General features: G+C 47.7%; 1 protein-coding gene and 1 long non-coding RNA gene across 3 annotated transcripts; both read left to right on the top strand.

Moving 5' to 3' along the window:
* Positions 1-1,399: 1,399 nt before the first annotated feature.
* On the top strand, positions 1,400-23,838 carry SHLD1 (shieldin complex subunit 1). Of its 2 annotated transcripts, XM_088521286.1 has the most exons (3): positions 1,400-1,507; positions 2,883-3,064; positions 23,375-23,838. In XM_088521286.1, exons 2-3 carry the CDS (start codon positions 2,890-2,892, stop codon positions 23,836-23,838), a joined length of 639 nt encoding a protein of 212 aa, XP_088377412.1. In that variant the 5' UTR covers positions 1,400-1,507; positions 2,883-2,889. The 2 variants fall into 2 exon arrangements, with proteins under 2 accessions (XP_088377412.1, XP_088377411.1); XM_088521285.1 differs by lacking the exon at positions 1,400-1,507 and having other exon boundaries at positions 2,774-3,064.
* A 1,557-nt stretch (positions 23,839-25,395) lies between these two features.
* Positions 25,396-27,250, top strand: LOC148595331 (uncharacterized). Its single transcript, XR_015913185.1, has 2 exons — positions 25,396-25,555; positions 27,186-27,250. It is a non-coding gene; the product is annotated as an uncharacterized LOC148595331 (long non-coding RNA).
* The last annotated feature ends 684 nt before the right edge of the window (positions 27,251-27,934 follow it).

Here is a 27,934-nt window from a genome sequence, read left to right as displayed (position 1 = left end):
TGTAGTGGTATTATCATGTGCCAGCACGAATAACACTGATAAAAGGAGGAACAAAGCAGGAACCTGGGCTACCACAGTACCAGAGGCAGCTTTACTAGTTTCGCTGATGATGCAGTTATAAAAGAAGGTAAATACTGTAGATAGCAGTGACAAGAGCTACGAGGGGGGTGCGTTGCTTCATCGGGAGGGCGTGGGAGGGAAAAAGGAAGGTAAGATTTAGTCTTTCTCTTGGTAGAAACTGGCGAACTTGATCTTTAAGCACTATAGCTCCTGTGGGCTCGGCTTGCTTGAGTGCCTTGCTTTTCTCCGAAGTTGGCAACTCCCAACCTGCCGAAGGGGAGACCCACCACATCCCCAGCTGTCAGAGCCCTTCTGATGGCTGAGCCGTGATGCTGTAGCCCAGCTGAGTGAAATCATGGAGAAAACTGCTTTTTGCATGCTATAGTATTGCATGTGCTCCTATGGGTAAATAACAGATCCACTCATGCCCAGGTCTTGCAGGGATTTTGATTTTATCTTCCCTTCTTTCTTCCTTTTTTTTTTTTTCCCTCCAACTAAGGATGCTTCCACCTAAAATGTGTTTAGCAATAGCATCCATACAGTCCTCCACCCACCTCTGTGCAACCATGGTGTTTACTGCTGCTCTGGGCACGCTGGCATGGCCAGACGTCATATACAGCAGTTTTCTCTATTTCCTAACAACAGGGCTGCTGATATCCATACAAGAAAAAAAAAATGGAAAATGGGTGAGGTGGAAATGCTGCTTAGCAGCTAATCCTCCTAGAGACACCACAATGTGGGTTTTATCAGCCCAAAACAATAAATCTGCGGAAATGCCATGGATGATGCTCGTCTAAGCCCCACTTTCCCTTTTAGTTGCTTAATTTGGAGGCCGCGGTACGAGCGCTGCCCCCCACGCGCGCTGCAGCGAATGTCCGGCCGCCGCAGCCGGAGGCGTTTCGCGTGTGCGAGGGGTTGGCAGCAGCTTCTCGCGCCGGGGGCTCCCGCTTCGAGCCGGGGTCTCTCCGGGCCCGCGGCGCAGCACTCCCTGCGCCGGCGCCGCTGCGGCTCCCCCAGCCGCCATGGCGGCCGCGCTGAGGCGGAGGCGGCGGCCATGGAGCCGCGGGGCCGCCTGAGGCGGGCGCGCGCCGCCTTCCCGCACCGCCAGCCCCCCGGGAAGCAGCCCGGCTAGATGAGCTGGGGACAAGGCTGCCGGCTGCCGTGGTGGTGGCGGGATCTGAAATGTGGGTGGCTTGAAGGGCATGGGGGTCCTTTCCAGGAGGTCTCTACAGCCCGGGAAGATGCCAGCGTGTCGCTAGAGGTGCTGGTCCCAATTCCCAGAAAAGATTCCCCTCGCCGGGCCCCGTGCGATAGGATGACCCTGCTGGGATGGGTCCCTGCCAGCCAAGCTGGGGTCAGTCGTGTGCAACCTTGTTTATTTCATTCCAGGCGAGCTGCAGAGGGAAGAGAGTGACAGGGACTGCTCCGGCCTCAGCGCCATCCCCAGGTAGGGCGGAGGGTGCTGACCCAAAGGGAAAACTCGCCTTAAAAAACACCCTGACCTTGTTCGTCCCCTGCCCAGGACAGCTGGCCTCCAGGTTTGCAGCCAAGTTCTCTGCCGTGTTCATTAGCAGATTACTCAGCAGTCTGCAAAGGTCAGAAGTACCTCTTAGCAGTGGTTTCTTCAGATAGAAGCACCTAAGTAATTATTTCTTTTTAGTAATTCTGTATGGGTGTATTAGCTTCCTTTTTACATTCTAGAAAGAAATGGCAAGGAAATAAAAGTGAGTCTGGAGGTGCCAAGCCACTGCCTGCCTGCTAGCTGTGGTTTCTCTGTGCTGTCGTTGCGCACCAAAATAGCACAAGGATACGGCTGGTGCCACCGGACACAATCTCCACTTTGTTTATTGCGTGCAAGTAGACGAAACAGATGAAAGAAGAAACTTGCCCAAGGTCTCTTGGAGTCTCAGCAAAGACTGGGAACGGAATTCACATTTCACAAGAATATCTCTTGGTCTATTTTTTTTTCATGAAAAGAATAATCTGTTACTTGAAGGTGAGGGATTAAAAACCGCCACAATTTTGGCTTACATTAACTCTACTCTGTCTCATTTTCCTGCTTGAGTGTCAGTGCTCAGTGGGTGTTTGAGAAGCTCCTGCCTAAAAGGCCTCCTGGCCTGAAGCTTCACATTTTGGGCCAGTTCTTCCATCTGGTGTTCCCAGAGGGTCGGTGAGATTTTGAGTCTTGCTTGCAGGGCTCTTTCCTAAAGGCCTGCACAGAGCTCCTTTTGACCTATCAGGTCAGTGCTAATTCTGCTTTACTAATAATACCTATCCTATCTGCTCTTTGTCATCTCTCTTCTCCAACAGGTTTCTACCTTTCAGTCCTATCCTGCCTCAGACACCTGCATGGCTTTGCTCAGAGTTGCTGCTCAGAGCAGCACACATTAGTTTCATCCTCTCTGAAAAGCTTGCCAATCCATTGTGGCCCTTAGTGTGAAGGTTGTGGACCCACAAGGACATTCTTCCTTATAAAAAGCACACATAATATATGGTGTTGTTCATACACCCAATAGCTTTCTAGCCCTGGGGCCTGAATCTGGGCCTCTGGGAAACTAGATCTGTTTTGAACTCCTGGTTTTCCTATGAAGGGTGGAGGGCTGTTGTCTCTGGGTCGTATGATTTTTTCCTAAACCTTTAACACCCTTACACTTTGCTCTTCTCCTTTTTCTTTGTTAATATATATTTATTATTATTATTTAAGTACCTAAACAGCTTCTCTTAGCTAATGAAGCAGTGCAAAAACATGGCATGGGTTGGGTTGGCTCCTGCTTAGATTTTCATGCTCTGAAAACTCAGCTTAGTCACATTTGTCTCTGCAGTGGGACCATGGAAGGAAAATGGACATCACCAAGTCCTCACTCGGAGGAGAGCAGCATGTTGGACCTACCCTCGCCCCGTGACCTAGCAGAGAACTTTCTGTCTTCACACAACACAGAAAGCAGTGAGGAGCCTTGCTTTTTTGTGGATACGCTTCCCTCTCCACCCACAGGTAACAGCTCATGCCTCTACACTTGCTCTTTCTGCAGTCAGCACATACTGATTTATGCAGTTTGAACAAGGAGCAGCAGTTTTCTACCAATGTGGTTGCCTTGTTTCAAAACATAGTTTGCCAGAGCCTTATAGTCCTTTCCTGCTTGAAAAATACAGTGTGCTGTGGACTGATGAGACACAGGGGAGTAATTCAGAGAATATTGTCATCAGCTAACGTTTTGACAATTCTGTTTCTTCGTGTTTAATGTCTCCTTGGAGGAAAAGTTGCTTGAACCAACCCACAAAGCAATCCTGAAGCTCTCAGTCATTGACAGGAAATAGCATCTCAAATTTGAGAAGGCTTCTTACGCTTTCCCTGTTATTCTCTTCACATGCTCCTGATGCATCTTCCACCAGTGAGCTCAGGACACAGCCTCTGTAGTCTGATACTTGAATTTAGTAACAGGGAAGGTTTGCTTGTGTCAATGACGTGAGACTGGTGAGAACTGCTGGTAGCCAGCAGATTTCTTGCTTGAGGAGAACTGATTCCTGCAAAAAAGAGCAATTCAGGCCAGTCTGTTTCTTCTCAGGAGTAAGAGCATATCTGAGAAGACCAAATGATAGCTGGCACATTCTGCTTTCTGAATGCTTAAGCTTATAACCTTCAAGCCTATTAAAGTTGTTCCTAGTTCGCTTTTTATACCCATACAGTTTTGCTTCTGCATCTGGAGTTACCCAAGGCAGTGTCCAATTTCTAGGTAAACATTTATTCATGTATTTTGCCACTCTAACTCTGAGTGCCTTTTGGCAGGTGTATTGAAATCCTTTTAACACTAGGAAAAATGCCATTGGATAGCTACTGACAGTGGGCAACAGATTTCAAATTTTCCTTCTTAGCACAGAGCAAATGATCAATTATTTGAAGATTATTCTTCAGTTTGGGCATTAGTATTGAGCTGAGGTCTAAAGATGGTTGAAAAGTTGGGGGGTTTTTTAAGTGAATTTTATGCGGGGGGGGGAAATATCTGTTTTCTTCAGTGAACCAACCTTACAACTTAGATATTTAGATTCAGAGCTGTCCGTTTTTGGTGAAAGGTTGGCTCTTTGGAAACAAGGTTAGCTCTCTCGCAGTGCTGCGCTCCAGATCTTTGCAACTGGCCTTCATTCCTCTGGTCTTTGTGCTTCTTGCCACCAGCAACAGCAGTCTTGTCTGCATTGACAAGACTGTTTTGGCAATGGGAGGGACATTTGTCTTGTGTTAAATCAGAATGTGCTGACCCAGTACAGTATCTTGCTCTATATTTGTACCTGCTTTGCTGAGGGCTAAGATGGATTACAGAAAATATATTTAATATTGAGAAGTCTGATCAGCAAATGTGTGGGTTTTTTTTTGGAGGCGGTTAGGGAAGGCAAGGAGGCAGTTTCTCTCTGCAGGCTGTGCAAGTCGAACCTCACTCTTGCTTTGGAGTCCTAAATGGTGTTGGGCTCCTCTTCTGCCTCTGTCACCAACTGGGTGTTTGCTCTGCTCTGAAGTAGGCTTGGAGTTGGATAGGTGAGTGTTTTCAGTGGAGATTCCAGTATTTTGTGTGCTAAATAGGTAGAAGAACAGAATGTACCAAACTAATCTAGTCCTGTCAGTGACTCTTTGCCAGTGCAATTGTCTTCACTTCTGTTTGTGGGATATCCAGATCCAAGAATGACATGAGTAACCAATGGATACTGATCTTTGCTTTTCCTTTTTTTTTTTTTTTCCTATGGAAAATGCGGAGTGAGAAGCCACATGTGTTAAGTTACTGATGAGTCAGGTCTTTTGTTGTATCCACTGATTTAAAGCATGATCCGCATTAAAGAGATGCCGTGTTTTTGAGGTTTTGGCTTTGTTTTTGTTTTTTTTTTCTGACACAGAGGAGTAGACACCCCCGCAAAGAATGTCCTGAGCAAACCTTTGGCTCTGCCCTGGGGTGGTTCCTCTCTCAGTGTGGCAGGCTAGAAGGCATTTGTCAGCTCACATTTTACAGCCCTGCATCACAGGTATGAAGGTATGAAGAAGTTTTGGGAGCTGTGAGACACCCCTGCAATGTGTGTAGGACTGTCCTAATTGCTCCAACACCCTCTAGCAAGGCTTGGAGTGACTGGGCTTGATTGCAGTGAGAAATGGATCACGCAGAGGAACGGTGTAAGCGCTCAGCAGTCTGGTTTGAGGCAGAGATGTCTGCCTGACATGCGGAAACGGAGCTCTGCAGCCCTAAGCCCAGATGAATCCGCAGTGTCAGGTGAGCTGTTTGCTGTGGAGCTTAGTACCAAGGTACATGGAGAGACAGATCCCATGTCCCTGCCCTGCATTCCTGCTAAAGAGAAAATAAAATACCACACTGGACTCGTTTTATGCTCTGAACATCTTGGTTATTTTCTCTATATAATCAAGAAGAATCAATCAACATGCATATTCTGTTAAACTCTTCTTCTTTGTTTTTTCTTCCTAAGGCAATTTCATCTTTCTAATTCAATGAGATTGGTCATTATAGTAAAGGTAGTAAAGGCAAGACCTTTCTTTTTTAAAAAAAAAAAAATATATATATATATTTGCCTGTGCCAGCCTTTCTTGGACAAGCAAATTCTATAAAATAAATATTGGATAAGGAAGGTACTTTGCTTGTTTATTTTCTAACAAGATTTGTAATCTTCTAGTGTGGCACAAGGTAAATTAAGGATTGGCCTTTTAACCCACAGATTGAGGGCCAGGAGAATGCCAGAAGGTTTCTTTTTTCCTTTCCCTGTCTGTGTATTGAGGGATAGGGGATCTCTTTGCTGATTTAAAAGCGCTTCCAGAAGATGACCAGGTCTCTGGGAACATGACAGCTTCCTTAGCAGAGAAGCAGACACCTTGCAAAGTTACATGGCATTGGACTGAGACCGTGCCACCCTCAGGGGCTGGATTGAATGTGCAAGTAGTCCTGGTGCCAGAGTCACTAGTCATAGATCTTATTAAGCTAGAGATTTACAGCGCTCATAATAGCAGAAGATAGTATGCATTAGCCATGAAAACAGGGCCTCATGAAAGAGGGCATCTCCAGGCAAGAAACGTAGTGGACATAGTGTTAAATACCTAAGTTACGGATGAATTAGTGCCTCTAAGGCTTGTGTGGGCATCTGTGGTCTGCTCCTGTAGCAGCTCTGGCTGTGTGGAGTTCTAAGCTAAATGTCACAGTGAGGGCAAGCCAAGAGACACAGCTGGGATATTTTTCCCGAGAAACCACTGCAAATACCCACTGAGTCCGTGTGCTTTGTTTTGCACTGGGCTGTTCCTGTCTTTTATTAGCAACTGAGGAGCAACATCATGTTGCTGCGTGTGTTTGACATGTCCTCACTTGCTCTCTGCTGTTTACTGTGCTCGCTGGCCTGTCAAGAGTTGCTCAAACATCTCTCACAGCCCCAGATCGTGTTTACTAAAGTCTGGCACAGCCTGCGCTTTTTCCGCCTGGGAGACGTGCGTGTTGCTGACGGAGGAGCCCGGACGAAAGGAGCAGGCTGTGCTGCGAACGTCAGCAGCTGCCTTCACATGTTTGGGTGCTCGGAGACTGACTCCAGCACTGAATTTGTGGTGTTCATTCATTATTCAGGACACTGTGGAAATTACAGCCCGGCTGCCTGAGCTGCTGCTCTCACATAAAGTAGTGGCATTTCCAGAATGGCTCTTGGCTGGCCACGTCAAAGCTAACAGGCTATATAGGCTATATAGCTATAGGCTATAGACCTATACATAAAGTTTTAAAAGGCCCATATAACTTCGCCAAACCAAAACACATGCGACCATGTGATTCACATGTGATTCCTTTTTTAGCCCGAGTCGAAAGTAAACTAAACTGCTTGTGCTCCTGGCTGCCGTGGTGATGTCTGGAAACTTCTGTCGCTGTCTGCATTTACCAAAAATGTCCCAGTTTCCTCAGGAAGGCCCCACTTTGGAGCCTGCTGTGGGGATGGAAGGGAGGATGCTGCAGGAGGCTGCATCCTGCTGCTATGACTGGGGTAACCTGAGTGAGGTAAGGACTTGCCTTCCTACCTGCAGACCCACTTCTGTTTGAACTGGGCTCCCAGACACTGCTGGAAATCATTTTTTTAATTTTTTTTGTGGGCAGAGGACCTGTGCACAACTGCCTTGGCCTTGCCGAAGGTCATGCCCACTATTTTGAGAACTGCTGGGGTTTTATTGGTTTTAGCTTGCTTCCTGCTGCCCTCTAGTGAGCAAGAGGTCCTGGTGCTCCCAGCCTTCAATGTGTGAGGCTTACAGGGCTGGCGACTTCCCGCATCTATTTTATGGATATCCTGGGTTTGGATTTTGGTGCGAGAAGGAGGTGGCTGGATTATTTTGGACTTCTGGATGCAGACACGATCGTGAGCCTCTCCAAAAGTTCATTTTTTAATCTATCTCTTCATTTATGCCTGACACTGGTGTAAACACCCACTTGCTTGTCAAGGCAGATGACTATTTAGCTCATCAGAAAAAAAAATGAAGCATCTATTTGCAAGTGAGAGTCTTAAAAAATAAAATATCATCTAACCAAGTGCCTTTTTTTCAAATACTATATTTTTTTCTTAAGAAAATGATAAAATGTTTCAGACCCCGGTGTTTCCTAGAGGTGCTGTGGTCCAGTGGGACAGTCCCAAAGTGCCTGAATTCACAGAGCTCCCTGAAGTCATGGCCAGGCCCTGAAGTGGTCTAGTCTTGTGATTCCAAGGAGCTCTGCAGGGTTAACTTGCCAAGCCTCTCTCTGGCGCAATTGTATTGAATATTGAATAAAATAGCAAAATGGAAATCCACTATTCTATGTAAAGCAGCACAGGAAAATCCCACGATGCCAAAAATAAAACCTGCAGCAGCACTGCCTTCATGGGCTGCTGGAAGTCTTCACCTTGAATAAATATTTCAGGAGTGGTTTGCATAACACACCCAGCCAAAAATAAATCCTGGGAAGGAAAAAGCAAGCTTTCTTTTCACACTAAGGAAAGACTGTTGCAGACTATTGCACATGTTCCTTCAGGAGGGTTTCGTAGGCTGGTTGCCATCAGGCTTGACACACAATTTTGGCTGTATCTTCCTATCTTATTACCAAAACAGGGCAAGGAGCACAGTGCGTATTTTGGATGTTATCCTTGAATACTTAAAAACTGATGGCAGAGTATAGAACTTAGAATTTGTATATTTGCTGGTGATTTTGAGAGATGATGAGTTTTTTATTCATGTGCTTTTTTAAACTGAGCTTATAGGGTAGTTTACTCCTTACCCACCTCTCTAAGGGCAGAAAGAAACCTTTGATTTCCAATTTGGGATGCTCCGATTGAACTTTAAGCCCTCCATGAACATCAGATCAGTAGCAGTGTCAGCAGGGTTTTCTTCCTCTCCAGCAGCAGCCCTAGGCAATTGCCTATCACATTTATAATTTGCTACAACTGCAACTTGCCTTCCCTTTTGGATCACCTGCTCCAAAATGTGTGTTTAGTGGAAATGCCTCAATCAGAGCTGCTCCCCTGCATTGGTGCTTGTCTGTCTGGGAGCCAGTGCCCGCCCCTAGATGCTGCATCCATGGTGGGAGACACGAGCCTGGACAGAGGAAGAAAAATACCTTGTTCTGTTCTTCCCCGTCTTTGGAAAAGTCCTTCCTTTGCGCATTGTCTTGTTCATTATTTGCTAAATTGTATTTTTTTAATCTCCCTACCACCACCGCTTTTGCATTCTCTATCTACAGCTACCTGCCTGTGATGGACTGCAGGTAAGAAGTTCTCTCCCCACACAGGGCACTTGAAACAGCATGGATTTAACTACTCATGCTGCAATTAAAGACTAGAAACCCTAAATGTGACTGTCGCTCGTGGGTGCCCTGCCCTCTCCTCACCACAGTCCCTATATCAAGTGCTGATTTTATTTGAAGTTATTTCGTATTTTTTTCATTAGCTTTGCTTCCAAAGCCCTGCTGTCCCAACTAAGCTGTCTTCAGGGAAGTCTTTGCCCCGTGTCTGCCCTTCATTGCTGTGGTTGTAGCTGTCACATTTTCGAAGCTTCTGTTTCTGCGAGGCTCTAGGGTTTGGCTCAGACTTGAAATGGCAGAACTAAAATGTGAGGAGTTTTGACCATTTTAAAAGGTCAGCTGGCCCTATGAGTCAGACTTGGGAAAGAAATATCTGAGTTCAGTAACAAATGCAGGGATTTACTGAATGTCAGGGGAAAGTGGAGAATTATCTATCCACATAAAGCAATGACAACAAAACTTTATTGGATTTCATGTCAAGGGGGCTGCACAAAAGCTTGTGCCTGCTTTTAGGCTGCAGTACAGCTCAGGTGGTTATTTAATATAACAAAGATACCGCTCGTAGTTTCTCCTAAAGCTCCATCTCCTGGAGACGGAGAGCTGTGAACGCTTTGGCTTCTGGCTGCTCCCTGCAAGCGTGGAAGCTGCTGCTGGTATCTGTGCATTGGCTCTTGCTAATCCCTCACCAGCTCCCTGCTGCAAGAGGAGACCTGCAGCACCATGGAACCGTCAGTGGGGTCAGCACCTCTTCTCATTGCTTTGCTGGGCAGCAGTGGTGCCAATCCCTGTGGACCATTTCTTCCCCATCTTGATCCAAACTGTCCTTCCAGTCCTGCCCTTTTATTTCTCATTATGTCTATCTGTGTTTGGCCATTGCTGTGACCTAATCTCGTTTGGGCTGCAGCAATTTCATTAGGGCAATTGTTTGAAAGTGGCTGCGAGGCAGTTTCATATATACTTTTGTGTCAGTGTTGCTTTATCTTCCTGGGCCAGTTAATGAGCCGTTGCTGCTTAAATAAGGGGGAATTAAATCCTGTACATATAAATTAGCAGGATACTTTGTTCAAGTCTTAATGCTTAATTTTCCATCTTCTTATTTGTAGGTCAGGAACAGCGAACCATTAAAGCGTATGGATTAAGAAAAGGGTTGGACAAGTATAGTCTGTGCCTTTCAACCATCATATGTGACACTGCCACTAAATATTAAGGGGACAAATAAGAATTAGCGTGCGTCTAGTGCAAAGCTGCTTCTGCATTTTGAGGCTTTTGGGCAGCTCTGCTCACTTTTGTCATTCCCATGGGATGGTTTTTACCACCTGGCCCTCACTCAGGTGCTGGCTTTGAGCAAGCAATGAGCCATTTCCCTCACACGATTCAAATCAAAAGCACAGGCTGCTCTTGCAGACAGCCCTGCTCTTTCCCTGCAGCAATATTGTGGCTCTGTGCAAGGGTGCCTAAGTGTCAACAGGAAGGAGCCAGGCTGAATGAAAGCGTAGAGTTCGGGGAAGGAAAACAGGAAATTAAAGTGCCTGCAAGGCTGAAAGAGTCCAGTAATCCTGTGGAGAAAGGGATTTATTTAGTCTCGATATCTAATAAGCTTTGATTCATTTTGTCATTATTTCGAAGCTCTAGGAACAGTTGCTGATGTTATTTGAGCTGAATGGTGAGAGAAGACTGGTGGTGAGGACAGTGATAAAGGGAATATTTTCCATGTGTGGGGAGCTGGACAGCCTTCCCTCTCTGCCTGGCAGCCTGAGATAACACTCCAATTCCAGCAGGTTTTCCTTTTATTTTTTTTTTTTTCCAGAGAGGTGACACCATTGTGCTCAATTCCTAAGTAACCTTCCAGTGTCATGGGTGACTTCTCTGTAATTACTTCATTGCACAGAGGCTGTGATACCTAAGGGCAGCTCCTGGAGAGGAATGAATCCTTGGATTGTTGGGCTGGGAGCAGCTTCCTTCCTCATGACAGACTGAATGTCTCCTTTCCTTCCTCTGCTCTCTTTAGGTGGAAACCCAGTAAGTGCCCCATCTTTTTCTGGTAGTGTTTTGGCCCAGCAGATGTTGGGTTGAGTCTTTCGTAGTGGTACATGTCTAAGCAGGTACAAGGGTTATACAAGCATGTAACAAGGATTATACAAACCAAATTTCAATGTACATCAAAATAGTGAGGGCGCTAAATGTTTGGAACATGGAAAGGCAAAGGAAGAAGTTCATTTACTCCTGGGGAGGGCTAAAAAAATATCCTCATAGGATATATTTTGGCTCTAAAATGATGCAGAGAGGTGTGTAAGAATAGCTGACCACTGATGCTTCCGCAGTGAATACTACTTTTTTCCTTGAGAAATAAAAAAGGACATATGTGCCTTGAGTCCTTAGGCCCCTGATATAACCAGGGGAAAATGTAGGGGCAGGTTGACAGTTCCTGAGACCCTAGCATTTGTTTATGGCATCTTCTCATTAGTAGAGAAGATGTTGGTTTCTTTCTTGAGTAACAAAGCCATTCTCTGCAGCTTAGCATTATGATCTTGCAGTGCACATAACACAGATGTACATAATTTGGGTCATTTCTGCTGTGTTTTGCCATTTAGTGACCGTAATACTCTTGTGATGCAAAACCAGCACTGCTCTTTTCTGCTGTCTGCAGAGCCTGTCGTGATGCCTGTGCCTGCAGGCGGCCTTGCTTATGTGTGGGTGATGAGGTTCTGAAAAAATGGTTACAAATCCCAATTTAAAGCACAAAGGGTGGCTGGTGAGGGCAGAATGATGAAAGAGCCCGAGGGAAGACGTGCCCAAGGGTTGCACTGTGCCTTGTGTCAGGCTGTGCTTGTACCCAAGTGCAGCTCCTGCTGCTCTTTTATGTAACTCGTTGTAGTTATCGCTGAGGTTGCAAACTGTCCTGGAGCTGCATAAATAAATCATCAGATAAGCTTTTATTCCCAGTTGGAGCCTGGCTTATGTAACAGACATGTTCCAGAGCTCTCCGTTCTGAGACCTGAGCTCTGGAGCACATCTGGATGTCTTGGAGAGAAGGTGGAAGAGATCCTGAAGCACCTGCATATCCCAAGCAGGTTAGAAATGTCCTAACTTGTTTAGAAGTGGAGAATGTCACTGCATTAACAAGACTTCCTTTTTTTTTTGTTTGTTTGTTTCTGATTTGACTCTCAAAGCACAGGGGTTTCTACCTGGCAGTTTGCCAAAATGATGTCTCGTTTCACAGAAACATTTGGGGGAGACTTGGAGGACAGTTCTCTGTATGAAGTTCATCATGTTTTGGGCATATTTTTCCTCTTCAAGAGGAGGTTCTCCCTCCATGTATTTTTTATATCATTCCAGCCTTTGCTCAGAGCTGAGTCATGTAGCATGACTGTGCTGGAAAAGTAGAGCTTATTGTGCCCCAAAGGCTCTGCACTGACAATCCTCACTGAAGTGCAGCAAGAGAAAACAAGATGCATCTGCCGAATATCCCTTCTGAATTGAAGCTCTTTGGGGTGTTGCTGTGAATTGGTAAAAGAGAAACAAGTCTTAGGAGAGTCCTTGTTCTTCCCATCTCCAAATGTGAGATGCTTTCTGGTGGTTTTGTGTGTTTTAGCCTTTGCATTCGCATGCAGCAACAGCATCTCCTCACTTCCATCCTAACATTGGGCTCCTGCCGCATGGACCGGACAAAATATCCCTACACACTCCTGAGTTGGGCACCCATCACAAATATAAGATGTAAGTGGAGTCCTGGATTTGTGCAGACGTGCTTTGTGCGTGTCATAATCCAGGCCTGAATCTTTTTTTGCTTCCTTTTGTGTTTTATTTAGCCAAATGAATGGCTGTGAACAGAGCTTTGTGCACACAGTATAGCAGGCAGTGGGTTAGCTATTGCTGTTAGTACTGTTAGCTATTGCTGCAACGTGCTGCTTGCTGAATCCTGTAGGTTAATCCTGTCTCAAAGAATTATATGAAAACTCAGATTAAAAAAAAATAGAGGAGTGGGATGTGCCAATGTAATAGGTTTCTGCAGAGAAGGTGGGGTTGGTTATTTTGTAAAGGAGAATTTTGTAAAGAATGAAAAAAGTACAGAGGGGGAAAATCTAGGGATCAGTCTGAAACCTGGTTCTGCACATGTCATAAGACAAGGAAAAGGAATGATAATTAAACCCGAAATCAAGTACTTTCTTACCAAGTAATTAGCTTATGAATCTGACAGCTACAGGAAGCTATTAAGGCTAAATAAGAGCCTAGTAGTGTTAAGAAAGGGATTATGTCTCTTCTCCCACCTAATAATGCCTTCCTTACGCCCCTGGAAATCCCATTTGACACAAGGCAAAAGTGAGATGCTCAGATTTTATTGCATATAATGAACACAGGCCCTTGGAAAGAAGTCCCTGGATATCCTGTCCAAAAGCCGAAGCAGGAGGGATCCTGAGGTGAGCTTAGAGGCAGTGGAGAACTGGAGGGGGCAATGGGATAAATTTCCCTTTCCTCTCCTCCCCAGCATAGGCTGTGTATGTGCCTGGGCAAATATTAGTGCTCTCTTGCTTCAACCTATGCATTACACACACTAAAAATACAGTATCTTGTGATGAGCCAGGGAGCACCCTGAGATTGTGCCTGGCCCCAAGTCCTTCATATGGTTCTTAGTGCACGTTTGTCCTGATTTCACCCTTGGAGCAGTCTTCAAAGACCATGGAGTCAGATATGGTCTTTCCTCCTGGTCATGGCGCAGCATAAGCAGGACCTGTCTCTACTACTGCCAAGACCTGTCTCTTGATAGCAGTAATTTCCTGAAGGGGTGGATGCTGCAGAGAGGCAGAGGCTCATTCACACCGCGAGCCCGCCGGACCCGGCGCTCTCCAGCACCGCTTCCCCGTGCTGCTAATGAGCTTGTGCCTGGGTTAATTTCCCCCTGGTGCAGCTTTAATTAAAACATGATGAAGATGCAAAAGAAAATAACTTGAGAAATCCATTTGATGCTGTGCTAGTGCTTTGTATAGGATGTGTGTTGCTGCTAACTATTATTTTACACAAGGCGCTTGTCTGGTAGCACCTGCCTGTGAATCAGCCACAGAGCCCGTGGCAGCATTTCGGGTTTCATCCGAGCACTGGAGTGAACATGAGGATACAGCAGTATCCTCAGCCCCACAGCCTTGACCTATCAAGGGAAGTATTTTGGCGAGGTAAAGGGATCCAGCAGTGCTATAGCTCTCCCTCGTCCACCAACTGTTGCTGGAGACTGGTTTATTCCTGGTAAGGATTCAGCTCTTCGCCCTCAGAGGAAGAGGGGGATCCTTCCTCTTCAGGGAATCAAAGCAAAAATGACCTTGAGAGTTGGGCCCAATATGCCCAAGGTAACCGTGGTGTTTAACTACAAAGATCCGCGCTGCCCTCGGGCTGTTCCCTGCTGCACTTGTTCACCAGGTATCTTTACAACATGCTGAAGCCTTGCACAGGGAATGCGATAATATAAAGCCTCAATTTACCTGTCCTGCAGTAATTCACCTTTGAAAGTGCCCGTGGCTGGAGTTACTGCTCTGCTCCAGGAACCTGCCTCGTTGCTCCGGGTTTGCCCAGATCCGTTTCCGCGCGGCGCGCAAACCCTGGGGCTCCTTCTGGACACCAACACCGGATCACTTGTGCTGGCATGTTGCACTCTCTGCTTTTGGAGAATCATTATGTAGATATATGTATAAAATTATGGCTAATTTGATCCCTATTAGTCATTAATAATTGCCTCGCAAGGACTTGCGACACGTTTTACCCTGAATCTGCCAGGGTTTTTGAGGCTCTGCCAGGCTGGGCACCCATTGCTCCATGATGTCCAACAGCTCCTTAGTCCATTGAGGCCTCCCAAAATCCTCCTGCTCAATGCCCAATAACTGTAAGTTTTGTATTTGCTCAGTAATCCATTCATCTGTTTACCTTCAGCTTTTTAATATTTTTTCCAAACCTTTTTCTGAAAGGAAATGAAACAGTTCTCAGCTCGGGAGCTTTCATTAGCTGTGGTTTGTAGCAGGCATCTCCAGCATCAGAAGATACTGACACGGGGCTGTAATTGAGTTCTGTGTTCTCTCGAAACCCCAAATCTAGGGGGGAACAAAACAAGTTGTGCAGCTGGCCTTCATAAAACAAAGGGAGATTAAATCTGGAGCTGTCACCGAATTGCTTTTACAGATGCATCTGTAGCAAAATAATTACCTCTCCCAAGTCCAGTAAGTTAATCAGTGTCTTCTGTTTGTGTCTGCAGTGAAAACAATTAAAAGCCGAACTCCTATTTTTTAGGTAAACTTGCAGGTTCTCTGATTTTCAGGGTAATTAAATTCATTTTGATGGATATCATAGTCCAAAGTGTTCCTGTTGGACAGCTAGCTCTCTGTAATATAATTTACCTGTAGGCAGGATGTAATTTTTTTGCAATCACTTTTTCCTTGGGCTCTTTTTGGCTAAAGAGTACCAAAACCTTTTGTCTCCCATCACATAAACAGCATTTAAAAACTTAGTTTTTTGTTTTGTTTTGTTGTGCAAACATAAGAGGCCCCCTTTGCATTTGTTTCCAGTTCTCTTTATTGCTTTTGCTTTTGCCTACCCGATGGCATCAGGTCACGAGAGCTGCTCACACTAAAATGCACCCCTTGTCCCTGAATTCTCACAAATCCGTGATGCAACAGATTTGACTCTTTTTTTTTTTTTAATTAAAAAAAATAAGAAAAAGTGACCATTGCTATAGGGGAGGGGCACCAAGGGCAGAACTTCTCCTCCGGGGATAGGCATATTTGTTTTATTTAAAAAATCTGTGGCCTGCATGATACCCTGATCCAATTGCTCCTCCAAGGGCTCTAGTGGTTTTTGTGCCCTGAATGCATTCAAGGTTCTCCCAGCTGAAGGAAGCTATAGCTGCATTTTCTGGTGTCTTCAGAGGCATGAGTAATCTTTGCCATATGAAGCAGGTAGTTAAAACCACCCTATTTATCAGCTAACTTACAGGTACTGTCAAACCAGATCTTCAATTCAAAAGGGGAAGCTTCAGCTGATAGGAAAATAGAGCTGCCAAGCACCTCCCTCCCAGATACAAAAATTAATCATTAATCGTTCAAAAAATTGCAACTACTTTCACTGCTAATAGGAAAAGCTGAGTTGATTCTGTTTCTGTTTTGGAAATAGCTCAACTTTCTCTCCTACATGGTATTTGCTGTAGATAAAAATGTCCTTTATTAAGATATTCATTACTTCAGTAAATATTTGTCCTATCCTTTGACTGTGTGAATTGCTGTATTAATATGAAGTACTGTTTGTCTTCATGTTTGCCAGGAACACTAATAATCCATCAGGGATGACTGGTCCTCACATGGCACTTTGAAGAGAGGAGGAAACGCTGCTGTGCGTGTGGTGGTACCTTCTGCTGCAGCCCCTGTCACACACAGTTTCATGCTCTGGCATCATCATTTTAGGAATCAAATTGCAATGCATTTAGTATCCACACTACAGCCACTAGTCGTCTGGACTCAGAAATGCACTAGAAAGCTCCATTTTATTTTATTTTATTTTATTTTATTTTATTTTATTTTATTTTATTTTATTTTATTTTATTTTTTTGCAGTTAATCCCTGCGTATGCAGCTTTTTTTTTTCATTGCTTTTATTTCTTGTCTTTTTTATTCCATATAGTCTTACAGGGAGGAGGGGCTGCACGTGGAGACTAAGTGGCTGTGAGAATTGCCAAGCACCAAATCGCGTTGGCTGCTTTGCATTTGAAGCTAAAACAAGAGCCAGGGCAATTCTGAGAATGTGATAAGCGACAAATTATGAAGTTACAGGTATTTCCCAGTGTCTGATTGCTTGGTTCTACAGTCCCTCCAATACTTTTTGGGGGAGCTGATTCTAAACAGTCAGGATTGTTGCTCCTCTGCTGAAAGTCGTGCAACCACTTTTGCATCCACTTGAAAAATAACGAGGGAGCAACTCTTGCTCCTTAAGTGCTGCAAACACACTCAAGTTGCAGCTGGATTGTGTGCAAGGCGTAGAAGCACCGTGCCAAAACGTCGTGTGGTTGCAGTAACTGTCACTAACCACAGTTCGTCAGTAGTTGAAGGGGTTTCCGCAGGAAACTCGCCGAGGGATCTGGCGGCTCCCGAGCGGCAGCGTCGGCTGGATAGGGCAGAAACACCTCTGGGCAGCCGAGTTGTGCTGGTACCGTGTAGGAAACGCAGGGATTCCTGAGGCTGAGAGGACAAAAGGGTGCAAGGTGTGGATGGGGACCAAGTGGCTTCCTGCTCTTCGTGCCTTTGAGGCGCTTGCTTTGCAGGCAGTGCGGGAATCCCTGCGGAAAGCTGGCGAGGAGACGGCAAAACCCTTTCGTTCAAAACCCGTTTTTCTACCTGATTCAGGCTGGTCCCTGGCTGGCTCTGATGGAAAAGGCTTTCGGTGAGCCCCAAGCCACTGCGGAGGTAACTAAGAAAAAGCCCTCGTGGTTCCCAGGCCTCCAGCATTCATGAATGGTCTGTAAATGTGCTCGTCACTCTAGACCATAACCTTCCGACTCATTCCTTGCTTGTGTGTAATATTGCAGCTGTTTGGATATCTCGGACTCGGCCTCCTCCAGTCTAAGGTTATTTCCTTTATTACTTGGTAGAAGGCTAAAACCAAAGACTTGGCCTGTAGGTTTTTGCCTTTGCTTGGGGACTGCAAGTGCATGACTCTGGATGAAAGATATTTAATACATCAAGGAGTGAGTTGCTTTGGCTTTTGTTCTCCTTTTGATGCGTGCAAGCAGAAGGAGTTTGCTTCATTCATTAGAATTTGTAATCTCAAGTTATCTCCTCTCATTGGCAGGGGCCACTGTTGAATGGCTCAGAAAAGAAGGAAGCTTTTGCTGTCTTACTCCTTCGCCATCCTCCAGAAGAGGTGACTGCAGTACACAATATGCTTGCTCTTAAACCCTATTTTTGCCTCGAGTAGAGGATTTGTTAGAGCCCCTGAAGAAAGGGGTTTAATAACCCTTCTGAGCTTATTTATTTCTGCTAGAGCTCTCTCCCATCACTAATTATCATCCAGCTGGACGTGCAAGCCCTCTTCTAATTGCAGCTCTCGGCTTCATCGGTTCTGCATGGCGACATTTGCAGGACAGCTAGAAGTGCAGGAGCTCTTCTTTGCTCTTTGTCTTGCCAGAAATGCAGAGTTTTTTCTCCTGTCTCTCTCCCCTTGGGCCTGCGAGGGCTGTGGTCTTTCTTCAGGCTTTTCTGCTCTCCACTTCAGCTCTTCTTGCATGACTCACCTTCCCCAGGTGCTTTCACACCTCGCAGGCCAAGAGGTGGCCGTGGCAAATCCTGTTCCCAGTCCTGCCGTTAACCAGCTGGAAACCAAACTCAGGGCCTGGGCAAAATTTCCTTCCCTAGCAATTAATCGGGGCTGATGATTGAAAACTTGTCCTCGTGTCAAAGCTAATAGTTCACAAAGCACTGGTGGAATCGCCTGGAAGAGGAGAATAGGCAAGACTTGAACTTCTAATTTTTAGCAAGGGGAAAAAAAAAGAATTACAAAAGCAAACAACCCCGTTGGCTTTATCTGTGCAATGTGAGGAAGCTAGATGGCTCCTTCAGGTGCCATAAACAGAAACCCATTTTGCTGGGCACAGTTCCTTCTGAATTTTGAGCAGTGGCAGTCCGGCAGGCAGCTTTTCACTAGTGAGAAATAGAGCTTAAAAACAAATATGGTCTGGGGCTAAATTACAGATTTTCTGTATATATATGAAAAATATACATGTATAAGTGCAAAACTTATAAGCTTTTTTTGTCTTTTCAGAAATAATAAAAAACATTTTTTTGTAGCATTTTCTTGGAAATATCAGTGCCTCTAGCATTACATGGACAAGGTGAATCTGGCATTCAGTTTCTGAGCCTCAAAGGAAAGGCGTGGATAGCTGCAGGTTAATGAAGCCCCTGGATGACTTCCTCTGCTGGTAATACTTTTAATAGACAGTTAATGTTTTTAGCTACATAAGCAGCTATTTAGTATTTCAGAGGTTATTCTCGATAGTAGCATCTTTAACCTTCAATCTTAAAGAGCTTTTTTTGAATCAGGATTTGATACAACTGGGATGCTTTAGGGATTTTATTGCTTACAGAGTCATAGAAATTAAACCAATCTAAAAACCCCTAATACAGGCTTTTATCTTGGCCATTTCGATTCTGAAAATGGTGATGAACCCCAAGGCAGGAATTGGCTACATAAAAGGGAGGCATCCCCGTTACATTCATTCCCGTCTCTCCAGGGATAACGGGGATCTTTGCAGCAGAAGATGCTGCTTGGATTGCGGCATAGGAGGCATCAGCTGCAAGCTCTGAGGAGGGCAAAGCTTAACACCAAGCGTGACATTTGCAAGAGGGTCTAGGGGGACACATTACGCCCTGCTTATTGCATTTCAAAAGCACTTTACCATTTGCCTGGCTTTTTGTTCTTCTGGAGTGTCAGATCCTTGAGAGAGCTAAGCAGAAGAGCGAGGGCTCGTGTGCTCCCCAGAATAACTGCTGGCATCTTATCCCGTGCGAGTTAATCCCCACTGGCTTTTCACACCACGTCGGAGGAAAAAGGCGGCAGGCCTGACTCAGCCGTGGGCTCTACCCCGCGCTGTTTGTCCATCACTGACTCCTTTTTCCCCTCCCAAACATCTCCAGCCCCTGCCACTGCCTTCCCCTCCTGCTGCTTCACAGAATCCCAGAATGGTTGAGGTTGGAAGGGGCCTCTGGAGATCATCCAGTCCAACCCCTGCTCCAGCAGGGACACCCAGAGCACAGGGTGGCATCCAGGAAGGTTGGGACATCTCTGGAGAAGGAGCCTCCACAGCCTCTGGGCAGCCTGTGCCAGGGCTCTGGCACCCTCACAGCAAATCAGTTCTTCTTCACATGGAGCTGGAACTGCCTGGGTTGCAGTTTGTCCCCATTAGCCCTTGTCCTGTCCCTGCTCGTGGCTGAGCTGCCGCGGATGCCACAGCCCACACGCCTCCTGCCTTGGGTTAACAAAATAATTGGTAGCAATTTAAACGTTAGCAACAGCAGTCGCATAAAGTGTGATACAATATCCCTTGATGTCAGTGGGAACCTGCAGCCAGCAGGTCCCATATGAGTTTTTAACGCTGCCATCAATGGAAGTTTGGTTAACGCAAGAGGAGCTGTCCCATGGTATTGAGCTGCGCAGCGGCTGAGCGCTCTTGCGTGTCGCCGCCGGCGCTTCGCCGCGCTCTGTGAGCTTGGGGCATAATGAGCTCCTGCTAATCTCTGCCTAAATTTCCTCTCTTTTCGCAGAGCTGCGTGGAATATCATTGCCGTGCAGGTCGGCTCCCTCCCGCTGGAAATCAGCCAGGCGAAACATCCAGCCTAGCGAAGGAAATGAAAGATACATTTTAATGCTTAAGCTGCCTCCAGTGCTGGGCACACGAGGCCGTAGGGCGCGTGGGCGCACGAGTCGCTCCTGGGCAGCACGGCCGGCTCTGTCCCTTGTTCCTGTGCTCACAGATGAGCCCCACGGTGCCATGGCTTGGCGTGAGGATGTGGTCAGGGCTTGCTCTGCCAAATTGCTGCTGCTTCAACAAGGGATCTCCTTGGGGAGCCGGCAGCGCCGCGGCCACCCTCTGCGGTGACGTGTGTGTGCTCTGGTGTCTCCTGGCAGCGAACACAAAGGTAGGAGCCCCTTTCCTCTGTGTGCCGTGGTCGCCTCTGGGCTGGTATGACCTAGCAGGCTGGCAGGGAAAAAGAAATAACACAGCCTGTGGGATCTATAGCCCCATCTACTCCAGCAAAACTCTGGTGACTTTTGGGCTAGTGTCACCCAAGGAAACTGTTTCTCTTCTAGCTCTCTGCTGTGCTTTTTCTTTCTTTCAGCTGTTTTGTAGCTCAGCTCTACAGGAACATCTTTTGGGGCACGTTTGTTCAGACAAGCTGATCCTAGGGCTGTCTTCTGGCCTTGGGAGCGGGCAGGATGGCTGCAGCAGGAAGCAGATGTGTTTTGGGAGAACATCCTCTCGATTTGCGCGTCTCCAGATTAATTGGTGTTCATTGAAACAAATGATTTGCCTTTCCCGTTCCCTCAGTTTCCTTGGTCATTATTGAGGGTGGCACCACAGAGAGATTCAATCCTTGCCCTGAGAAATCTGCAGTTTGTGCTGAGAGGGTTCAAGGCTTTTCTTGACCTAGGCCAAGGCAGCAGCTCTGCTGGTGCTGCACGCTGACCTCTGGTGCACTGCAATAGTGCATCATGCAAAGAAATTAGTTGGTAATTCATAACACTAGGGAAGGGGAAGCTCGTTCAGCATCGCGGGCTGGTTTGGAGGTTTCTGACGTATGAAATGTTAGGCTGCTAATGTTGATTAAACCATCTTACTAAGGGGTCAGTGGCCAGGAGCCTTTGAATTTTCATGCATTAAGACTGAATGTTTGAAGTTTTCTGGAGGTCTGTTACTGAAAATGAAAGGAGAAAATGGCAACAAAACAAAAGATTTAAAAGCAAGATGAAACAAGGATTGCAAAGACTTGCTACAGCCCTGAAGCTTGTGTTTCCTCTTGTGCTGTGGAAGTTAATGCCTGTTGCCTTTGGAAAGTCTGGGAGGAGGACTAATTAGTTTGCAATTACTAGATTTTAATGGAAAAGAAGAGTCAAGAGTCGAGGTTGGCTTCCCCCACCCCTACACACATGGATGAAGGTGCCAGGTTCCCGTGGAGAAGCCATTGGCCTCCGTTACCTGCTCCAGAAATGGAGCTTCGGCTCCAGGCCCCAAAGCAGGAGGAAGATCCTCCCCTCCCAGCCGCTTTCACCCAAGCTGTGAAACTGGTCAGATATTCAGAGAAACTGGTTTTTGGATATCACAAACCCTAACAAATTTTCCGGTTCTGTTTCAAAGCATGGAAATACTAAATCATCTCCAAAAAAACAGTTCTACATTCAGTAATCTGATTTTTGGAAATAACACTATTTTGTCAAGGTCTTCCTGTCAAGAACAGCCATAGGTAGCCTTCTGCCATGGAAAATACCACCCCAGACCCCCTTAGTTAGCCTGGTTGTAAGACAGCAAGAGAAGGAACTTGGGCTGGAAAATGCTAGGACCCTCTTCCCATTGATGTTGCCATCTGCCTGAAATTAAATTAGACTTTTCTTGGTTGTTCAGTTGGTCGCAAACTGGTGCACAGAAGTGTTTGGTTTGAGATGAAGCAAGCTGGTTCCCTCCACTCACCTCTTACAAAGGACATCTCCCCAGACCCGAGATGTTGTGTTTTTATTGAGCAGGAAGCAGTGCAAAGCCGAGGAAGCTGCAAAGAACACAAGCCAAACCAGACCTCACGAAGAGGGAGAGCTGACACAGGTGACAGGCGCAGCGCAAGGGTGCAAACAACAACTCTGCTGACCTGTTGCTTCACCGCACGCGGAAAGCAGGAGCCCTCGCTGTGTGCCTGGGGGTAGCATTGTGTGCCGAGAATCAGCCGTGCCAGATGGAGGCTTTAAATTTTCATCAGCAGGGGCATAAACAGAAAGAATATCCTTATACCAGCCCTGGGGTCTTGTACTAATAAGCTGCAAATGCTGCTCTTCAGTTAGCGTGGAGCGGGGGTGCGGGTGGAGTGATAGATCTTCTTAGTGATGATTCTCCGTCATGTGAGAATGAAATCAAGACGTGAGTAATGGCCTGCCTGGCTGGTTTTTGTGTTTTTCTTCAACACCTGCTTGGTAGTACAAGAGAGTGAAGCAGTGGTAAGAATAATTCGGGCCAGGTTGCCTGGTAATGAAACTGCTGCAGGCAAACGACGTGCGCCGCTTCGGCCCTGCTCATCCCTGCTCCGTACGTGCAGGCTCATCTGGAGCTGGGAAGGGTCAGGGGAGCTCAGGAAAGAGGCATCCTCACGGGATTTGCCTTGATTCTGGGAATTCTGCATCCAGCTTTTCATACCTTGCCCTAAGAAAGCCTTAGCGGAAAGAGAGTCCGCTCTGGAGATGAGCCCTGGTGCTGAAAAAGAGAGGTGGATAAGCTTGAATCAGTGAGTGAGGCCTAATAATATAGTTGAGTACTTTCTGACTAATCAATTCCCTCAAATACACCCTGGAATTACTTACTGGTCACTCCTTTGCATTGTATGGATTGTGCTTCAATGTGGGCGCAGGGAACAACTGTATCCTAAGTTGCTGGTTTATACCTGTAGGAGAAGGGTGTAGCAGCGCTGCGAAGGTCTCTCCTGGTGCTGTGAAAGCAGTTTCTGTATTTTTGCACTGTAAAAGAGGGGTTGTTTCCCAGTCCTGCCTGGGTAACTCATGGAGGAGGCTCTGAAACCGCAGCGAGCCCCTCGTGGGAGGCTGGGACACTGCGAGGTCCCCAAGCACAGCCCGTGCCTTGGGGCTCCCTGCGGACAGCCGCTCCGGAGCCCGGAGCACAGCCTGGGAACCGGGCTGCAGCGAGGGCTGGGAAAGGGGGAACAGAATCAGAGAGGGGGGAAAAATGCTGCGGGGTGACCGGGTGACTAACGTGTTCCACGGATTCTGTGTTTGCAGGAGGGAGCGGGCCGGCCCCGGCAGTCCCTGAGGGCTCTCCCGGCAGCGGCGCCGAGGAAGGACCCGCGAGCTCTCCTGCGATAGCCGGGCTCCGTGAGCCCACGGAGCCCAGCCATGCCACGCTCTCCTGTCCGCACGGACACGGCGGCGTTGGGAAAGCCCTGGACAACTTCTACAAAACGTACGGCGAAGCGCGGCCGGGCGGGAGGGATCCCACCTGCGAGGCTGGCTCGCGCTGTCTGTCGCAGAAGATTTCGGCGTTGGCGCAGCGGGAGGGAACGAAATACGCCGTGCGCTGCCTGCAGATGGCCCAGGTGGTCCTGAGCAGAGACGGGTGCAGGGCCTTCCCGAACCACCCCAGCGCCGCCCGCTTCGCAGCGCCGGCCGAGGGGGACGCGGCGCTGGACGCAGCGGGGAGAACGCCCGGCCTGTGCGACGCCGTCGTGCGGCTCCTCTCAAGGCAGGTGCAGACAGGACACGGCCCCTGACGCGCTGCGGGGCAGGAGCGCGCGCAGGAGTAGAGTTTCTGAGAGAATTACACAGCCCAGCAGGGTCCCTTCTATTTTTTTCCCTTTTTTTTTTTCCCTTTTTTTTCTTGTTGCCTTAGTGATGTTTCTAACACTTTCAGATGCAGCAGCTGAGCGGAGTTAGGAGTTTTTTTTTCCCCCCTGTTCTCTATGAGCCGGCAAAAGAGCAACCTAAAGCAGCTCCCCGAGGGCCCTGCCATGTGTTTGCAGGGCAGCTGCGGCGCTGGAGCCCATGGGGAGATGGAGATGGAGAGCACCCAGGAGAGCCAACACCTCTGCAGGCCCAAGGGTGCTTCCGTGCCCGTTTCTCCAGCTCTCTCCCCTTACCAGGGAGCCCATCAGCCCCTGATGGTTTTGCTGCTGCAGGATCTGCCCTTGGAGCTTTAGCGCAGACGGAGGCCACCTTCAGCACTCAAGTAAGGTCCCTTATCGTCACTTGTGCAGGATCTTGGGAATAATTCCCTGGTGTGTTGATGGATGAGGGGGAACATCCCCATGGATGTCTGTGACTCCCAGCTGCCAGGCTTGGTCATTGCCTCCTGCCGCGTTCACGGGGCTCCAGTCCCCTCCCGAGGGGATACCAACCACTGGAGCTACTGTCAACTAATTTTGGATTAATCTTACAATATCTCAACGAATCTCAAACTCCTACAGAGGCCTGTGGGTAGGAAAAGAGAGTTGAGTGATGGGCATCACCCAGGCTGCCAGGTCCGTTGCTTTGATGCAGTTTTGCTTCACAAAAGCAAAACCACCTTCCTGGAGGGCTTGCAAGGCCAAGAAGCACACTGAGGTTTGGTCTTCTCCAAAACCTGGTTTTCGTAAAATTTAGAACAAACCTCATAGTTTCATAATATGCTTTTCATAACATTGGTGCTTAGGCTTCCCAAATCCCGTTGACTTTAATGCTAATAAAACAAGTCAGATATGAAGGGGAGTCTGACAGGCTTGCCAAACACCTAACTGTGGTGCTAAGAGTCCAAGTATGTTTAAAATAGCTGATCATTCCTACCATAAAATGAACTGCTCTGTATCTGCAGAAACCACTTAGTTTTAGTGGGTGTTTCACTGGGATTTTATAGCACAATTGCTCCTATTAACGTTGTACAAACCTGCTGCCCAGAGAGTCAATCCCCATCGCTCCTTTTCACACTCGCTGCTAATTAACTTTTTACAAACCTGTGCTGGGACCTGCTGTATGTGTTTCCAAGGCTGCTGAAAGCCAAACCGTTGGCATTACTCACTTCCTGATAAATGTCTCCCTGGTTTATTCAGGGAATGAATGCATCACATCACATCACATCACCTGTCCTCGGGGGCTCCAGGCTAAAAGCCCGGGGGGGTTTTAACACATTTTCCTTTAAAGAAATGCAGTGCTATTTAGTGCTTTATGGCTGCTCAGAAGAAGTTGTAATCACAACTACTACTGTTGCTGCTGAGCAATGGAACACGTGGTGCAGCGTGTCTGTTCTTAAGTTTCTTGAGCTGACTTGCAGGTATAACTAACATGTGTTGCATGGAATGAATAAAGTTGTGTTATTTTTTTCATATAGCCTAAACAGAAGGGAATCTCTTGGGACAGTTATTACAGACTGGTCTTCTGGATCCTGACAGCCACTATTGCACAGTCGACTTCATCCCCTGCAGTGAAGAGGAGCCCTGAGGAAGGCAGAAGCATCTGGTAAGGAGGGGCTGCCGGGCCAGGGCTCCCCGGTCCTGCCAGCCGCTGCCTCCCTGGAGCAGGACGGCTGGGAACACCCTGACACCTCTGCCACTGCTGCCCTGGAGCCCTGTCCCCGTGCCAGCCCCACCAGCCCATCTCCCCCAGCAGCTTCTGCTGCCCCTCTGCCTTTCCTGAGGGCGCAGACGAGGTCCCTGGAGGGGGTTTTGCCTCAAGGCGAAACAGGTCGTCGTGAGTATCCGTGTGGGTGAGCACAGGCACGACGCTAGCTCCGTGGCTGCGTGTCTGCTTCACTCCTGCTGCCCAACAGTGTCCCTTTCTATGCGAGGGGACAGTGTTCGGGCAAAGAGGGAAAGCAAAAAAGAGGTGGGATCGCCCAGGTTGGGGTCCGAGTGCCCCGTTGCTGCGGGTACCCACTCGCCTGTGGGCTCCTGGACACGCTGGGGCTGTCTGGGTCAGGGTTGCTGTCCTTGAGCTGTCACGGAGCTGCTGCATCGGCCTTCCCCGTGGTGCTGCCTCATCTGCTGCTTCACCCGCTTCATGCAGCAAAAAACATCAGCTGCTTCAGCAGCAGATGCAGCTGGAAAGCAGAATCCAAAACAAAAACTTGCTCCTGAGCCCGCTCTCAGTAAATGCAGCAAAAGTAAGAGCCTCCCTGTGAGCTTGCGTTGTGTCACCAGCCCAGATCCGTCACAGCTACGAGGAGCTGGTTCTGATGGGTGCAGGGAGTTATTGCCAAGGGAGCGAGGAAGGTGCTCAGCACAAATCAGACACGGATGTTCCAGGGCTGCTCCTGTTCCTTCCGACGTGAGGAGCAGCTCGTGCCCACGACGCTGCTGGTAGCAGACACGCGTCGTGACCGAGCTCTCCCTCAGCCCTATCCCTGCGGATGGCACAGGATGAAACCTCCCGTCCCCACGTCCCTGCGCTGGGAACAGGTGGTGGCGACGCGGATGCGCTGGCTTTGGTGCCACCGCAGCCCCGACACGGTGCAGTGTCCCCGGCCGCGGCTCTCCAGCCCGTCCGCCCGCTGCCTCTCGCCCATTCCCCCGCCTGAACATCCCGCGTTTTCCGCCCTTCTCCCCAGCCGGGGGTTTGCGTTTCCTCCCACGGAGCCGGGAAGGAGGGATTTCCCCGCCACGGCGCCGGGGGAGGATTCAAAGCTCCTCCGTTAGCATCAATGCTGCTGTCCCTTGCGCTGAACCAGGGCACTTCGCCCCGGCAGAGGGTTTTTCCCTGGAGTTTTTTGCTGCATGTGGGTATTTGGGGGCATGCGGTTTCTAAAATGAGCCCACAGCAGGCAATATGTGATCTGTATAAACGCATCTGTTTCATTATCGAGTGTTGGTGATTTGGTGGGGGACGACGACATGTTTTCCCACAACATAAAAGTTCATTTTAAAAATACCCTGCTCCGTAGGCTTTCCCTAATGACTACTTTTCCCCGCGTTTTTATTAATCAACAACATATGGCAGCATTTCTCCCTTAAAGAGCGAGCTGGCACATAGCAGAGCACGAAATAATAAGATGTGATTAAGACGGCAGCTGGAGCTAAGTGCAGCCAGAAAACTCACGGCTGAAAGGTCGGATTTATTGAAACTGCCGTTGCCGCAGCCTGTTTATTTGCAGGCTCCGTGAATGAAGAAGGAAAGTCTTGTAAGGAAAGACCATCTGGCATGGAAAATCTCACCTCAGGCCGAGCTGGGCACCGTTTTATTAGCACCGGAGAGTGGGTTCTTGTAGCGGGAAGCGTCCGTCCCCCCGGGCGCAGGGACCGGTACCCGCAGCCGCGGCATCTCCCGCTGGGATGCAGGGCACAGGGCGTCCAAAGAACGGGATTTGGGAGCGCTGTGAGCAAAGCCGCGTCTTAGTCCGGGGTTTCGCTCCCTCCTTTCTCACTGGGTCTTTTTGCAGCTGGGTTTCTGCTTTTAGTGCCAGCCTAAGAGGCGATTGAAAATCTATTTGGCAAGTCTTTTTGCTTGAAGTATGAGAGTCTGGGCATCACAAAATAGACCTGATCACTGTGAAATCACGTGCAAGCGCATAATGAGATTTTTTTTTTCCTGTACAGACATAGTAATAAAAAGCTTCCTTTAAAATCATTACAGTCTGTTGCAGAAATCTATATATTTTAATCTTACAAAATTGGAATTTGCCTCTGTGAAATTTCTGCTCTCTCAGCCTCTGAACAATATTATTCTTACCAAACAGAACCCTTGCTGGGAGCTGAAACGCTATAAACATTTTAAGCAATAAATTACCAAGCCAGCCAGCCTAGTGCCCTGGTCCATAAATACAAAGTGCAACACAGAGCAGTTGACAAAACGCAGGCACAAAAGCTGAATGGGATCGTTTCATTGCCCAGATGGAATTATTTG

This window comes from Tinamus guttatus, unplaced genomic scaffold (assembly GCF_059628265.1).
Source record: "Tinamus guttatus ecotype Peru unplaced genomic scaffold, ASM5962826v1 Tinamus_guttatus_pri_ptg000116l, whole genome shotgun sequence".
NCBI classification, from domain to species: domain Eukaryota; kingdom Metazoa; phylum Chordata; class Aves; order Tinamiformes; family Tinamidae; genus Tinamus; species Tinamus guttatus.
This window is presented reverse-complemented; position numbering and strand designations above follow the sequence as displayed.

Bases quoted from the DNA above. Each gene is read 5' to 3' on its own strand.
- SHLD1 (XM_088521285.1), top strand. From the start codon at position 2,812: ATGGGTTGGGTTGGCTCCTGCTTAGATTTTCATGCTCTGAAAACTCAG. The intron at 3,065-23,374 runs GCCTCTACACTT...CGGCCCCGGCAG, and splicing joins ACCCACAGGTAACAGCTCAT to TCCCTGAGGGCTCTCCCGGC.